At 44.2% G+C, this 17,000-nt stretch overlaps 1 protein-coding gene across 1 annotated transcript in view; it reads right to left on the reverse strand.

Annotated features, from left to right (window-relative positions):
• Positions 1–9,143: 9,143 nt before the first annotated feature.
• Positions 9,144–17,000, reverse strand: part of ANAPC4 (anaphase promoting complex subunit 4) — a 33,268-nt gene continuing 25,411 nt past the window's right edge. Inside the window, exons 21-28 of the mRNA XM_043438598.1 lie at positions 13,851–13,948; positions 13,224–13,285; positions 13,106–13,144; positions 12,905–13,006; positions 11,639–11,713; positions 10,611–10,784; positions 9,834–9,957; positions 9,144–9,485 (exon numbers count right to left, since the gene is read on the reverse strand). Of these exons, the coding sequence (XP_043294533.1) occupies positions 9,258–9,485; positions 9,834–9,957; positions 10,611–10,784; positions 11,639–11,713; positions 12,905–13,006; positions 13,106–13,144; positions 13,224–13,285; positions 13,851–13,948 (902 nt within the window). The 3' untranslated portion in view covers positions 9,144–9,257. The remainder of the gene's footprint in view (positions 9,486–9,833; positions 9,958–10,610; positions 10,785–11,638; positions 11,714–12,904; positions 13,007–13,105; positions 13,145–13,223; positions 13,286–13,850; positions 13,949–17,000) is intronic.

Here is a 17,000-nt window from a genome sequence, read left to right on the forward strand (position 1 = left end):
GAGTGCCCTCAGTGGAGAAGAGTCTTCATCCTTTGAGTTTGAGGGCATCAAAACCAGAGCTGATGTCTGAGGTGACACATAAATGGGGAAATTTTCCTTCACCAGAAAGACAAATGTAACCAAAGCAATGAGGTGAATGGCATTACCATCTGGAATTCACCACCACAGGCTGAGTTTACTGAGTGTGGGCTGGGCCAGCACTAGTTCATCCCTTTCCATGAACGTTATCCCCTTGGCCCTCACCAGGACCCAGGGAGGCTAGGATCAGTGTCTCCATTTCACAGATAAAGAAGATGAGGCTCCAAGTAGTTAAGCAGCCTGATTAAGCTCTCATCATTACTGAGTGGCAGAGTGTGGCCTGGGAGCTGCTCTGTCTACCTCCAGAGCTTTTTGGTGGGACTAGATGGGGGAGAGGCGGAAGGAAGGGACCACTTGGAGAAGGCAGTCTTTGTGCAGGAAGGAGAGACAATGGCAGAAAGGCTCATCCTGAGGAAGGTAGGGAAGGACTCAGCACTGCAGGGAAACCCACGCGGGGTTGGTGTCCCCGGGAAACCTGAAACGGGGAGCAGTGAGGGTAACAGAGGTATAGAAACGCCTCAGCACTTGGGTGCAGGGACCTGAAAAAGATGTGCTTTTTTTGCAGTAAGCCTAAATTAGCAAATCCCTGCAGAAGGATTTCACTGTCCTGCTTTCCAGTGTGTCAAGATACCTTTGTGAGGCTATGTCTAGAGGCAGGAGGATTCAGAGCCACTTTCAAGATAATAAGCTCAGGATCTTCCCCCAGATGAAATCAGAAACTGTCCCTAATAGGTTAGAGGGGACAAGGAGAGGCTAAGAAAGAGAAAGCTGCTCCAGATTGGTAGACAGCAAGTTTAACAAGCAAAGGAAGTTAACAAATGAGGCTTGTCTGGGGTGGCCCCAGATCTCCACACTTGCCTGTTGGTCTTAAAATTTATGTAGAGGCCTTAAATGGGTTCAAATGGTCTCAAAAGCACATTATCTCAAGGTTGCATCTCTGAGACAGCTCCTAGTGTGGGAACAGCGGGAAGAATGTAGACTCCAAGGACAGAGGATGGGGTCAGGAGTCTCTGATTGCCGGGGTCCTCTCACAGGTCAGCTGGTGGTCACGACCTCTCAATGACCTCCTCCAACATATGAACAGCAAAGAATGCATTGAAATTAGATTTTATGCTTACAAGGTAATTCATTGGTTTTGCATAAGACAGTGCTGATTAGGTCCTTGAAAATTTTGCTCTAGACAGATTAAATATTGACCTCCTCCTTGCAAACGTTCTGCACAGTGCATTTGCTTAGCAAATCTTTTCATCAAATGTTGATCAAACCTTTTCTATTTAAAATGAACAGGATCTAAATTAGTAAGCTGTGATCCAAGTTACAAGTTTGTTTCAGCCCAGGCTCACTGACTATCCTCACTGCCCAGAAGACCCCTGCCACACCAAGATGGAAAAAAACACAGCAGAAGATCTGCAGGCTTGAGAATGAAACAGACATGAAACAGACTCGTCAACAGGCAGACATTCTCCAGGGTGTTCATACCTCTGCTTCACCAGGAGGCCCTCAGTCCTTGTGAACAGCACAAACTTGAATTCTAAGTAGAAGTTTGAAAACTGCAACTAGATCATGAAAGCTTCCTTGGTCATGAGTCCAAAGAACACAGGAATAGCTACATCATTTACAGGTCGCAGTATGGAATGAAAATACGGGGACGGCGATAGCAGAGTGAGAAACTAGCAGAGTGAGAAACTGAATATAGTCAATGGCCAGACCACGCATGAAATAGAACTCTGACCTGCAGCCTACAGCAGCCTGCCCAGAGAACTGACTCATCTATGATAACCAGCCCAGAAAACCGTCTGCTTTATATAAACCATTCATGCAGGAAGGGAGAAGGCCACCTCAACAGTGGCAATCCAGGAAGCCAAAGAATCTTCTTGCAGCAATCGGCCTCAATAGCCAATGATCAGTAACCATCACTTCATGGCAAATAGATGGGGAAACAATGGAAACAGCGACAGACTTTATTTTTGGGGGCTCCAAAATCACTGCAGATGGTGACTTGCAGCCATGAAATTAAAAGATGCTTGCTCCTTGGAAGAAAAGCTATGACCAACCTAGACGGCATATTAAAAAGCAGAGACATTACTTTGCCAACAAAGGTCCATCTAGTCAAGGCTATGGTTTTTTCAGTAGTCATGGATGGATGCGAGAACGGAACTATAAAGAAAGCTGAGCGCCGAAGACTTGATGCTTTTAAGCTGTGGTGTTGGAGAAGACTCTTGAGAGTCCCTTAGACTGCAAGGAGATCCAACCAGTCCATCCTAAAGGAGATCAGTCCTGGGTGTTCACTGGAAGGACTGATGCTGAAGCTGAAACTCCAATACTTTGGCCACCTGATGCAAAGAACTGAATGATTGGACTAGATCCTGATGCTGGGAAAGATTGAAGGCAAGAGGAAAAGGGGACCACAGAGGATGAGATGGTTGGATGGCATCACTGACTCAATGGATATGAGTTTGAGTAAACTCCAGGAGTTGGTGATGGACAGGGAGGCCTGGTGTGCTGCAGTCCATGGGGTCACAAAGAGTCAGACATGACTGAGCAACTGAACTGAACTGAACTGAAGTGATCGACAGCTTTCCTACTTTCTGTCCCTGCTTCCAACTCAGAACCAATCAGATAAGGCCAAATACACACTCCTCACCAGACACTTAGGATGTCCCTCTTCTATTAGGCCCCCTTGGGCCTCCTGGGGCCCACTGCCTCCAGTCAGAGTAAGCCTGCAGCCTTCCCTCTTCTTCACTCTAAAGCATTCCCAGCCCTTCAGCCTGCTCTCTAGTCTCTGCCCAAAGGCAAGACTGCCTCCGATGCTCAGGAAAGCTCAGAATAAACAGCCTTTGCTTGTTCTCATGTGGTTAGTTCCACAGCATTAAACTGAGCCTGGGCCCTTCAGGGCACGAGGCCTGCGTGGGACCCATGAGTCAGGAAACCAGCCCAGCATGAAGAGCATAGACAAGCAAACTGCTGCCCTCTGCAGGGCCTTTCGGCCAGCCGCCAACTTGCAGGCCACCTCGACCTCGGGAACCCCGTCTCCTGATGCGGACCCTCCCACACATCTTCCTCTCTAAAATGCTCTTCCTAGGCCACTGGGCCTGGCAGAGGGCTGCCTGGCGACCCAGCATCAGTCAGAAAGGCCCTGTGGTGCCCCGAGCGTCCTGGATTGAGGCGTTGCCACAGGGCAGGCTCAGAAATCAGCGTGGGGCAGCCGTGCGGAGCAGCCCCTCCCTACCTTGGCTGGCTCAGCCCTGCTGCCCTGGCCCAGGGCGCTGGGAAACCTTCCGTGCTGGCCGGCTTGGCGTTATAGTTAAGACTTCTCAGGCACTAGGGGGCGCTGTGGCTTCCCATATAGGATTCAAAGCGCCGGACTCCATCAATTTCAAGGGCGGGGCTTCCAGTAGGGCACAGATCTTTAGTGAGGATTTACCACCAGGCAGCAGGGGTCCCTGCCCGGGAGGAGTTCGCCTGCCCGAAGTGGAAGGTTTGTTGTTCACAAGAAAGGGAGGAAGCGGTTGATGTCCGAGATGTACCACGTGTGATAGGAAACTCGGCTGACCCCTCCCTCACCAGCTGTGTGACCTTAGGCAAATTATCTAACCTCTCTGGGCTTCTCCATCCTCCTTGGTACAAAGGGCAATTAACAATGCTCCCTTTTTCTGGGGTGGGGGCAACTGGACAAGTTCACACCCGCAGTGCATTGATTAGTCCAGGTCCTCTCCTGGGCTTAGTGCTCAGGGAACACAGTGGGTTTGGTGAGGATTCGAGGCAGAGATGACAGCTAGCCTGGGGCTGGGATGGTGAGGGCTGGAGTAAAAGGAGGCTTTGGAAAAGCATTTGAACTGGACTCTGGGACTGACAGAGGGGTAGCAAGTCTTTATTCTTCCAAACTAGGTGGGCACATTTTGCACCCTTCTCCCCTTAGAGCCACACCACTCCTCTCTGTTCTGTTTCAACCCATAAAACATGTCTTCATTTCCTTTACCAGTGATTTTGGGTACTGTCATCTTCACCACGTTCTGGCAGCAAACCATCATCCGTCCCTCCGGCTTTCAGAAATGTGCTGGACCACTGTTTATAATAGCCAGGACATGGAAGCAACCTAGATGCCCATCAGCAGATGAATGGATAAGGAAGCTGTGGTACATATACACCATGGAATATTACTCAGCCATTAAAAAGAATTCATTTGAATCAGTTCTAATGAGATGGATGAAACTGGAGCCCATTATACAGAGTGAAGTAAGCCAGAAAGATAAAGACCATTACAGCATACTAACACATATATATGGAATTTAGAAAGATGGTAATGATAACCCTATACGCAAAACAGAAAAAGAGACACAGATGTACAGAACAGACTTTTGGACTCTGTGGGAGAAGGTGAGGGTGGGATGTTTCGAGAGAACAGCATGTATATTATCTATAGGGAAACAGATCACCAGCCCAGGTGGGATGCATGAGACAAGTGCTCGGGCCTGGTGCACTGGGAAGACCCAGAGGAATTGGGTGGAGAGGGAGGTGGGAGGGGGGATCAGGATGGGGAACACATGTAACTCCATGGCTGAATCATGTCAATGTAGGACAAAACCCACTGCAATGTTGTGAAGTAATTAGCCTCCAACTAATAAAAATAAATGAAAAAAAAAATTTTTTTTTAAATTTAAAAATTAAAAAAATGAAAAAAAAAAGAAATGTGCTGGACCACGTGGCATGTGTCACACACCTAGTGTGCAGCCAGCCCAGAGCAAAACTAGCTGTAAATCAGTCTTGCATTTAAACATAAACAGACCCTTATACTAATTAATTTTGGAACTAAGGACAGTGAAAAGTACTGGGTTAGACATTTGAGAGATCTAAGGCTCACATTTTCACCGAGTTGCTGAGCCAGTTTGCAAATCTGTTCCTCTAACTTCCGTTTCTCAAATGGAAAATACATTATTACAGTTCCTGCTCCATCCCAAGACTGTCTCAAGTCCCTTTTACATGTTGGATGAATAAATGGGATAACTGACATGTCATGCTCTGAGCTATTTTGTGGAAAAACATAAGATGGAATTTGTTTTCTCAACTCTGCATTATCATCGATCCTAGCCCACAACTAACGGGCCAAGTGTGTTTTCCGGTCTGTATTCCATAGTGTCACACGGTCCCTCTCAGTTTTCACCACCAAGCATCCCGTGTTTTGAATGGATTCTCTGCTGCAAACTGCAGATTCACCCCCTGCCTGGCCCATATTTATTCAGAAGATCATCTCTGCTTCCTACCTGCTTCCCATCTTCCATGGAAGCCTTTACCCACTGGAAGTCTGTAGACCAACAAAATGCAAAATATTTTGATGCACTGGGAATGAGACGGAGAACGTCCACAGCACAAACACCGTCACCTTTCTGGGGACAGCACGGCTCTGTCTCTGAGTCCTGAACACACAAACAGGAGCCTGCTGAGGAGGCAGAGAGAGGCCATGGTCACAGGCGTGGGCAGCGCTGTCTTGGAGGAAACTACGCTGACCTTGGGGGGCAGGATTCGGGGGCCCCCCACATACTCCGCTTCCCCTCGCAGCCGGTTTCCTCACTGAGCGGACGCTGATTATGAAGGACGGAGCTCTGAGAATGAAGCCTTGGCATCACTGTCAGTCGCGCCGTACAGACATCACGGCGGCTGTGCCACCGCAGAAGACTGTGTGCCAGAGCGTGGTGAGGGGCAAGGCAGCCAAGACGCGGGAGGCAGGGTGGGCTGTGGAACAACACAGACCCCAGAAGGCAGCACGTGTCGCGGTTAACAGCGAGGGTGCTGCGCCGGGCATCGCCATCCAGCCCCTGCAGCCCCTGGGATTCCTGTGAACAGGAGAACATTTCCTGGGCCTCAGTTGCTCCATCCGTGCAATGGAGATGATGCTAATAACAGCACTTACCTTGGAGGACTGGGCTGAGGCTTGAATGAGTTATTTGTGCCATGTGCTTGGAATGGCACCTGGCTCTTACTAAGTACTCAGTTCTAGCAATTATTGCTACCTGGGGTTTTGCATCCTGGCAGTTACATTGACTAGCTGTGTAATTGGGATACATGGGACCTCTCTGAACATTTTTCTTTTCTGTGAACTAAGGAGAGCAATTCCTTTGCTGCAGAGCTGTTCAGAGAACCACATGGGATAATGTATATGAAGCCTCTCCCACACTACTTCTCTTCCATGACAGGCTTCTGCACAGGAGAACCTTGAAAAACCAAAGGCACACAGACCAGGAGGAGGGGGATGGGTGGCAGCAGGTGCAGGTAGAGACCCTCTGATTGCAACCAGCCTTGGGCCTGGCCTGGCCTGGCCCCGGAACATCTGGCCCTGAGCACTCAGGACTTTTGTGTACACTTTGGTAGATGCAGAGGTCCATGGGCCAGCTGGGGCTAGGCCCTCTTGGGTCTGCTAAGCAGCCCGGTGCCATCTCCCAGGGGCCTGGGAACTGCCTGGTTTTTCAAACAGCCAGAGCCCCCAAACAGGGTAGCTCCCCTCCCGGTAATGCTTCAGATGACCCAGGAGAGCACCCAGCACCAGAGAGGCCCTGAAATGCACCCCCCACCAGGGGAAAGAAGGGTGCTTCAGTGCCTGCCCATCCCTGGTCCCGCCTGGGCCTCTGAGCAGGGCTCACTCCGGTCCACTCTCCCAGGCCATCGGATTGGGCCGCCTCCTCACCCCACAGGATTCTCTCTGTGACCAGCGCTGCGCTAAGACAGGACCAGGCTCTGTTTCCCAGAGCCAGCGAGGAGAGCTGCCAAGTCAGCTTTAAGGACTTCCCCCACATCCTGGCCTTCAATCATAGCTCCCAGATGGAGGCAGTGCCAACCTATAGCTGATACAGGACCGGAAGACGCTGCTGTGCTCACAAGCTGGCTTCATAATTTTATTCGCACTGGGTCCTCTATAACCCTGGGCTCTACTTCGATTTCTCCAGAGGTCAGCGTGGGGCATGGGAGCCCAGCCTTGCCTCAGTCTGCCTGGGACCAATTCCCCGCTTCCTCCCAACTTCCTAAGTGACCTAAGTCACAGATCCTCCCCTGGGCCTCTCAAAGCCCTGAGCACAGGCAGCTTTTCGAAGAGCTGTCAGCTCCTCCTCCTCCTGCACTGGTGGTCCCAGCACCCTACTCGGGGTAACTTTCTCCCTCCTGCTTGCTGTCATTTTTGGTACATGAACAGCCACATGGATGAGTCATCCAAAAGCACCAGGCACTCAATTCTCAATCTACTGAGCCCGTGATTTTCTCCTTCCCTAACAGCAGTCACCATGGGCCCAGTTCCCTTGTCCTCTGTACCACTCACTGCAAACCACACCCGTCTCTCCATCCCTCTGAATCTAAAACCCCACAATCCTCCACCTTCTAACCCACTGACCCTGTCACTGACCTTGTCACGGTGTTACTACCTTCTCTAAGCCCAGCATCCCTTTCTTATTGCAGCAGTTTGACAAAACCCCAACCCAGATTAAAGCCAATGCTCCACCTAATTTCACCCAACATCTGAGCAGCAGGAGAAAATGATTCCATTAATTGGGTTTGTTATTAATTTATGATACAAATCTCCAGCAGACCTTCAATGCTAACACTTCCCCAGTGAATTCCCTTTCCCTCTGAGGTCAAGGATTTCACACGTCTCCTCTCCTCATCTCTCTCTGCTGAGACGGTATCTCTTGGGGAAAACTGTCACACCCACAGTTCCATCAGCCACGAGCATCTGTCCCCACACACTCCCGTGAGCGTGGAAGGAACACCATGCTCCAACCCGAGGCTGACCATTCCTCTGGCTGTTGGGTCTCGGCCCTTTGCCTTCTCGAGGGTTTCACTTTCACATATTTCTGCCTTCCTCTAGAATGGTCAATGTCTCTCTTGTGGATCACTCCTCTGGTAATATAAGTATGCCTTCAGAGCATTCATCTTTTTTAAAAAAGCCTCTGAAGTCATGTCTCCGGCCTCTTTTCTCTCCTCTCTTGCAGCAAAATTCTTCAAGACTTGCCTGCTTCTGTGGTCTCCACTTCCTCACTTCACACCTATTTCGTATACATTCCAATAGGGCCTCTGCTATTAACACTCCTCTGAAACACTGTGTCACCACTTTTATACTAAAAATCACCTTTCTAAATACACCATCTCTATCCAAAACCAAAATTGAAAAAGACACATGCAGTACTATTTACAAGAGCTAGAACATGGAAGCAACCTAGATGTTCATCAACAGATGACTGGATAAAAATTTGTGGTATATATACACAATGGAATATGACTCAGCCATAAAAAGGAACACATTTGAATCAGTTCTAATGAGGTGGATGAACCTAGATCCTATCATACAGAGTGAAGTGAGTCAGAAAGAGAAAGATAAATATCATATTCTAATGCATATATATGGAATCTAGAAAAATGGTACTGAAGAATTTATTTACAGGGCAGCAATGGAGAAATAGACACATAGAGGATAGATTTACGGACATGGGGAGAGGGGAGGAGAGGGTGAGATGTATGGAAAGAGTAACATGGAAACTTACATTACCATATGTAAAATAGACAGCGAATGGGAATTTGCTGTCTGGCTCAGGAAACTCAAACTCTGTATCAACCTAGAGGGTGGGATAGGGAGGGAGATGGGAGGGAGGTTCAAAAGGGAGGGGATATATGTACACCTATGGGTGACTCATGTTGAGGTTTGACAGAAAACAACAAAGTTCTGTAAAGCAGTTATCCTTCAATTAAAAATAAATTAATTAAAAAAAACAAATGTAATTTTGAAAGCATTCTCGAGCTCGAAAATGAACTAGAAAGGGAAGATAGAAAAATACAAATAAATGTTGCCTGCAGTTTAAAAGTACTAAATGTGTCAAAACTTCCAATGATGAATGACTAAAGGTAACTTCTTCCTGATATAGGGATGATTCCTGATACTACCTTTTGACAGAAAAGACTAAACTTTTTCTTCACATTCAATTTACATTTTCTTTAACACTAGTTCTGCACTCAGTATTAAAAAGAAGTCTTGGTAAAAGGAGAAAGCCTCTCACAGTGGTTATACCACTGAGAGAAGACACAGAATAAAAAACTCAAAACTTACTGTTTATTTTGTAAAGAAAATTAAGTGTCCAACACATTTTTGATCGTCATCTGTGTCCTTCCTGACATGAGAACACATAAAACAATGGCAAGCCAGATCATGAGTCTAGCTCGGGGTCTAGTTTTTCGACTTTAACGACCATTTCTGGAGCTGAAGCGGCAGCCCCAGCTTGCTGGGTCTCTGCTTCCGACTCAGACAACACCTCTTCCTTGATTTTTACAGGCTTGTTACCAGCCTCCTCCTCTTCATCCGAAGACTCATCGAGCTCCCATTCATCATCTATGTCCATTTCAAATACTCTCACATGACGGAGATTGGAGCTTAACTAAAGGAAAGGCCAAATAAAGAAATTTTAAATGGCTTAATATATATTAAAAATCAGAAATCTGAATAGTAGCTTCATAGGAAAATTATTTTCCCATCAACTTACAACAGAATCACTCAACTTAGCTTTCATTCTGTACTCCACATACAGTGACAATTTCAAGATTAATAAAATCTAAAACAGTTAGTAATTACTTAGTAAGCTTTCTCAGAACAAGAGATCTAAATAGCTAAGACCACGACATGCTCATCATCAATAAAAGCTTTACATCACAGAATGTTTGCACTGAGAGAATCTTACAGATCCTGCTACTTCTGTTACTCTTAGTAACAATTTATAAACACTTACCACACAGGACACCTTTCGAAAACCATTCCCAGCAACATACTGCGCTTTCATACTTTCCAGTAATCTCCAGTGCTTCTCGAAGTGCATGGTGCGGGTGGGAATAGCACTACGCTGCTCATCCAGCCTGGAGAGTGGAGAAAGCCAACCCAGGGGTGAGACGGGGCTCTTCTCCCTCGGTCACTAGGGATGGCATCAGGGTTTGATTTCTACCAATATTCCCGTTTCCAACATAATCCTCCCAGCTACTGTATAAAAAAGCTGCGATACTATATTCTATGAAAACACTGCACTTCCAGATGGACCAAGTATCTTATTAAAGCAGAAACCTTAGAAAATAAGCTTTTTGATTCACTTTTAAGGTAAGTAAATGACCTCATTTTATTAATAAATTAGAGATCTGCTTACTTAAATCTCAATCTAAAGCTATCTCTTGGAAGTGACCTTGAAACCCTTCTGTGGCTATTGAGGTGCTAATTCTGAAAGGAAAATACTAAAGACAAATCTAAAATAATTCTACTACAAACTAGGGCTAATGTCATCCTTGAAAACAGAAGTGCTGTTCTCCACACAAAATAATTCCCCACCTTCTTCCAGTAAATCTTGATTTACTAACAAAGCAAAAGGACAAGAGAGCTGTTGAAGCCAGTTTTTTTTTAATAAAAAAAATAGAAGTATTTCTGCTCAGTTGACTTTATCATACCTAAAGAACAATATACATTTAAAAAAAGGAACATTTAACTGTTCTATCAGAAAGACAATCTTACTAATGTAAGTTACCTTGCAGAGTAAGTCCCAGTGAACTGATATTCTGCTGAATCTTCACTGTTGTATACTGAAGACAATGGCAGCTGCACCAAGAGTCTATCTCTTCCTTCACGTCCTACAGTGTCTTTAAGAACTACTGTGACTGTTTCATCATCATAAAACTGGGCATCCAAACAACTGTAGGTGCTAGAATTAAATAAGTTCCATTATATCAAAGGTGTTACCATGACTGAGAAAATACTATATATATAGCATTATACTGGTACCAAACCAAAAACTGACAATGGGAATGTCAAGTTGACATTCTATACAGTAACATTTAAAATATATCATTAGTTTACGCTAAAGTCACAGTTACCTATGGTGCTGATTATTCACAAACATAACTAGGCCCTGAAAATAGGTAATCATGGAAAAAGAAAAATCTGTGAGGTTGGTTCACAGTTCCAGAAAATTCTTGACATCAATGTCAGGACTTAAGCCTCTGGAAATTCTATGAATGACACCATATAAATATATTGGGTAATCAAAGTTATCTAGAATGAAAAGTAAAAATAAGATTTATGTATGAAAAGATACAACTTCAAAGAACTTCCTTTTTGTAAGGAAAACAGTAAGAAAAAGGTAAATTTAGGATTAGTGTCAGTTCTTTCTCTTGCAAAGCCTCCAGATGATATCGGTATTGTTACACTTAACCTAAGAAAACCCCAGAGCAGTAAGGATACCACCACCTCACATCTCTGTTGGTCCTAAGAAGACCTTTAGCCATTTGCCCCCCTGGAACCACATTACTTTCTTAGAGGACAGAGACTTCAGAAGTATTAATTGTAGGAAACCATACTACAAAACTTCCTGCAGGCCAGTAAGGTTCTTCTCAACTGTATGTCAAATCACCCTCTAAGTATAAAACACACAACCAACCCAGCACCCCTATGTTGCAAGTGATGAAGGCCTAAGAATATCATCACTGTAACTGAGTCTAACTATATTCATATATTTGTATTTACTATATATATATCCAGACAAGGTTCAAGATTTACCTTCTTCTCACTTTTTCAGTTGTGGCATATGTGAAGCTCCCAAATTTAACAGCAATTAGTCCATTACTTACAGATCTTAAAGAAAGAAGAAGGGTGGGGAGAGACTTTGTAGAACAACTTGGATAGGCAATAATCTATATATGCTTGAAAAAAAAAGACTGTCAGTATATTTACATAATCACCAAACCCCAGACCAAAATACTATTACACTCACTCTAGAATACTGATAACTAATGCAAATCCCTGACAGACAACCTAATATCTCACAGTCACCAAATCTCACCAAAGCAGCAAGATACCTTACAAAATGAGGATGTTTGGACAACCAAATAATTTCTCCATCCAAGTACTAACCAGGCCCAACGCTGCTTAGCTTCCGAGACCAGATGAGATCGGATGCGTTTAGGCTGGTATGGCCACAGACCCAAATTATTTCTCTTGGGCTACATCTTGGTTTCAAAAAGTTTCCTTTGGTTTAGATTTAAAACCATTTAAGATTCTAATGACATTCTGAATATGATTATCTTTCAAAACTTTTATTTGCGTTCTCAAAAGAAGTCTCTATAGGCAAGGCCTCTTGTTTAATGAAAGGCATACTAAACTTGGCATGCTGCAGTCTATGGGGTCAAAAATGTCGGACACAACTGAGAGACTGAACTGAATACTGAACCTGAGGTAAAAATCCTTTCTACAAGGAAGCTAAGATACAATTCTGAAGTTCTACAAGTTCACGAGATATAATACCAACTGTTTTGCTGTTATACTTTCCCTAAGCCTAAAAAAATCCTGTATGTAATAGCTATATACCAATACAAAATTAAATAATCTAAAATTAAAAGGGATTACACAACTTCCTAATTTGGCATTGAAAGTGAAAGTGAAAGTGAAGTCGCTCAGTTGTGTCCGACTCTTTGCGACCCCCTGGACCAGCCTGTACCAGGCTCCTCCGTCCATGGGATTTTCTAGGCAGGAGTACTGGAGTGGGCTGCCATTTCCTTCTCCAGGGAATCTTCCCCACCCAGGGATCGAACCCAGGTCTCCCACATTGTAGACAGACGCTTTACCGTCTGAGCCACCAGGGAAGTCAATTTGGCATTACCCCACCTTAATAATGTGAAAAGTACGACTTAGAAGAGTTAAGTTATCAAGTCTAAAGTCAAAGTAGCTTAACTAAAAGCTGAAATGGAGGGGAGGGAAACAGTATGTTTTATTATTAAAAATATTAGAATCTTATCTCCTTGATTCAAACTTCAGATTAATACTCACTGGGAAATATCAGTATGTCTCCTTAAGATGCACATTTTATAAAGTGAATCTTCTAAAATAGTAAAAAGAAGATAATGTAGATTGGAGGTTTTATTATTCCACCTAAGGAAAAAAGTTAATGTCAAAACATGACATTTAGCTATCAGTTTATACAACAAAACTGCATTTTTCACAGAAGACAGGGAAGAAACACACACTTACAGAAAAGGGAATTTGAATAGTCTACGTGTGGAGTCCTCACTAAAACAAAAGAAAAGAAAGGTAAGAAAAATTATAATCGGCTGTTGAATTATACCACCCAAAAAGTAAGCAGAATTACCTTCTACTATCTTTATATAATGGAATACATACTGCTTGATTCATTGATTTTCCAATTACATCCTAAATAAGATTTAAAAATATAATTAAAGCATGTACATACACAGAAATAAATACTCCACAGAAAGTGACTGATCATCACTGTTTAAGTCTAGTGAAAAATCATCTACGTCACCAAAACTTCATGCAAGAAATTTTAATGACAGTCATGACAGTAAAGAAGAGAGAAAACTCTGAGCGCCAAAGGGCCTTGGAGATAAGTGATGGCAGGTGAAAAACCATCTCTTCCAAGTTTCACAGCATCAATCATCCATCCTTCAGCAGTTAACAGACACATCAGCTCTGTAACTAAGATCATTTATAATAAGTTTGTTCTGGGGACCAATAAAATACTAAAGATGCCAACATATTCAATAACCATGTATTTTTTAATTTATGTAAGAAACCAACAGTAAGAGGAAATATTAGGGTGAATCATATGTAACTGCCACTTCTGTTAGTCAAAAACAGTTGAGTATCAACATTTTCATATGGTTCACCTTAATAATTATGATCATTTACATAAATGAGCCACATATTGTAGATATTCTTGCTCCTATACAAAAACATGCATTTCTTTCAAACTTACCGCTGGCTTTTGCAAGCACTGATCAATTACGTTCTCCATCCGCCTTTTCACAAAATGCAACGATTTTCGAGGATAATAAGGAAACAGCAAAGGACTTTCTGGTTTCAAACAAAAACAAAAACAAAAAGCTATAACAAACCAGATAGCTAGGCAAAACTAACCTACTGTTAGAGCCAGCCCACACAGCGTATCTGATGGTGGAATTCTCCCTGGCCACCCTACTGTACCTTCACACAAACTCACTAAAAACGACCAAGGCTTCCGGCTTTGCAACATCCTTGGCGGCCAGCCCACTGAAAACCACCACACTTACTACAAGCTGAGTCCTGGCAGTTTACTATTCTTTTATTTTTCCCACCAAAATCCAACAGTATACTTCTGTTGGCTGTAAGAAGAAAAGGATGACTTGGGACCCAGAAGACATATAATGAAATAAGTTCACTCTTCCCTCTTCTTTGCCACAATGGTGTGACAATAGCAACCCAGTATTGTTTTGGGAGAGTATGATGGTGAAAACAAAAACAGGAGATAAGAAATTGGTGCTATGAAAATAAGCTCTTCATTTCTGAAAAAGCTACTTTTATCAGAAGAAAGTAATATATAATTTGTCAACTACTGACACCAACTATGTTAGATTCTTTCTATGTCTGTTATTTCTATTGTTTACAACAGCTGTAAAAAGTAAGTATCATACTCTTTATTTTACTGATTTAAAAAAAAAAAAAATGAAGCCTAGGAGGTTTAGGCAATCACCCAGTGTGAGAATGACAAAGAAGCTAAACCTCTAAATCAAGCCCAGGTCCCACTCCCAAACCCACCCTCCTCCACTGTGCTCTACTGGCCTCCCACATAGCACCTCCTGCCCCAGTTATGCTGGATAAAGGAGTTTTTAATCATGTTAACATTTTAAGCTCCCAACAGGTGACAGATGCTTTGGTATCACAGAAAGATACTTGGTCTCTGTCGCCAGTTCCTGGGACAGAACTCTTTAAAACCTTCGGAATTTCCTGAGTGATAACTATGATAGGAGCATCCTCTGTTTTAAAGAGCCCCTAGATAGCTTCAGGATGCAGGGTGGTCACATAAAGACCCAGCCCTGATTAGAAGCTGGAACTTTCGGCCCCATCCCCCAACCAGCTAGAAGAGAGAAGCCGGCAGTTGAGTCCCTCTAACAATGAGAACACATGAACAACCCAAACCGAGAGACATTCTACAAAACAAATGACTGTGTGTGTTAGTTGCTCAGTTGCAACCACATGGACTATAGCCCAAGAGGCTCCTCTGCCCATGAGATTCTCCAGGCAAGTTACTGGAGTGGGTTGCCATTCCCTTCCCCAGGGGATCTTCCTGACCCTGGGATCGAACCCAGGTCTCCTGCATTGCAGGCGATTCTTTACCATATAAGCTACCAGGGAAGCACTGTGCACCCCACCCCCCCAAAAAAAACACCTGACTAGTACTCATCAAATCAGGTCATAAACAGATAAGGAAAGACTTGAGGAGCTATCATAGATTGGAGAAGACTAAGAAAACACAACTCAATACAGTGTGTGATCCTAAGGACAATGGAGGGAAAATATGAAGTGTCACCAGTGGCCAGTAAGCTAACCACACCTACATAATGAAAACTCCACAAAACCCCTAGATGACAGAGCTAGGGCCACTGGGTTGCTGCCTGCATTAAGGGGCTGGGGGGTGGGGGGTACATCTAGACAGGAGATGGAAGCTCCACGTCCCCCACTCCATCTCTCACCCCATGTGCATCTCTACTTGGCTATTCCAGAATTGCATCCTTTATAATAAACTGGTAAATGTAATTCAAGTGTTTCTTAGTTTTGTGAGCCATTTTAGCAAATTATTAAACTTGAATTATGGGAACCCTCAAATTTGTAGCGAAGTGGGACAGAAATGTGGGTAACCTGGGGCCCCAGTACTGGTGACTGAACTCTGAAGTGGGGGCAGTCTTCTGGGACTAAGCCCTGAACCCCAGAGTCTGAGCTAACGCTGCAGTTAGTATCACAATGGAAGTGTGGGACATCCAGGTGGTATCAGAGATGATCTCAGGAGGAAAGGAATCCTCTCACTTTGAGTCAGAAGTGTTTTGAGTAAAAACACTTCAAATGCACACGGACTGCTTGTGTGCTATGTGGTAGGCACTATCCTAAGTGCTCCATTTAGATTAATTTATTGGATCTTCACAACCACTTTTGAGGGAGGCACTGTGATCACCTCACTTTGCAGAAGAGAACACTGGGGAACAGAGAGGTCAGGCAGTGCGCCCGCAGCCACACAGCAGCAAGTGGGAAGGCAGGCCCCCAGCCCAGGCAGCCCTGCTTCCAGCACACCCGCTTTCACCCACATGTGACTCCAACTCTCTCACCTCCCCCGGGGAAGGTATGCACATTAAGTATTCAGCACTTGATTTTTGCAAAGTTCTAGGAAGAAGTTTCGTCAAAGTTTCTTAAAAGCTCCGTGGTGACAATCTGTACTACTTCATACTCTACTAAGAAACTGGGAGATTAATGAGCTGGTCTGAAGTCACATTCTAACATCCTAAGAGATGGAGTTAATTTCAAGTTAAATATGAGGCCTGTAACTAAGGTTAGGCCTTTCTATTCAGCTACAGAAGATGTGGGGAGAAAAAAGGGTAGGACCAGTTTTTTCCAAAGTCCTCAGGGTGGATATGAGCCCAACAGTGACAGGGTCCTGACGCCATCGCTGCTGGCACACTGCTATCAGCCCTCCCCAGGCGTCCTTCCTTACTCCGTGGGCATCCTGATTAAATACAGTGAATGCGCTGAGTCAGCTGTACTTTTATTCTCCCTCCATTCAATACTAACTTATGTCAATACATCTCTCTGGCGATCTTGAAGACTCTCAAGCAATATAAAACATGTTCTGCTCCGAAAAAGAATGTGGACTTCTAGGGTTAAATCAAAAGAGCAACAAGCAAAGTTCTGGGCCTGAGATTTCTCTGCTTCTCCCACTCACTCCTCATTCAGATAAACAGCAAACAGAAAGAAGCAGAGATTATTACTGACTACAGTTAAAAACACAGGCTCTCAAGTTAGCAGAGTCCTAGCTCTATCGGTTACTACCCTTATCATCATGGGCCTTCTCTAACCTTCAGTTTCCTCTTTAGTAAAATGA

This window comes from Cervus canadensis, chromosome 19 (genome assembly GCF_019320065.1).
Source record: "Cervus canadensis isolate Bull #8, Minnesota chromosome 19, ASM1932006v1, whole genome shotgun sequence".
In the NCBI taxonomy this organism is placed as follows: Eukaryota; Metazoa; Chordata; class Mammalia; order Artiodactyla; family Cervidae; genus Cervus; species Cervus canadensis.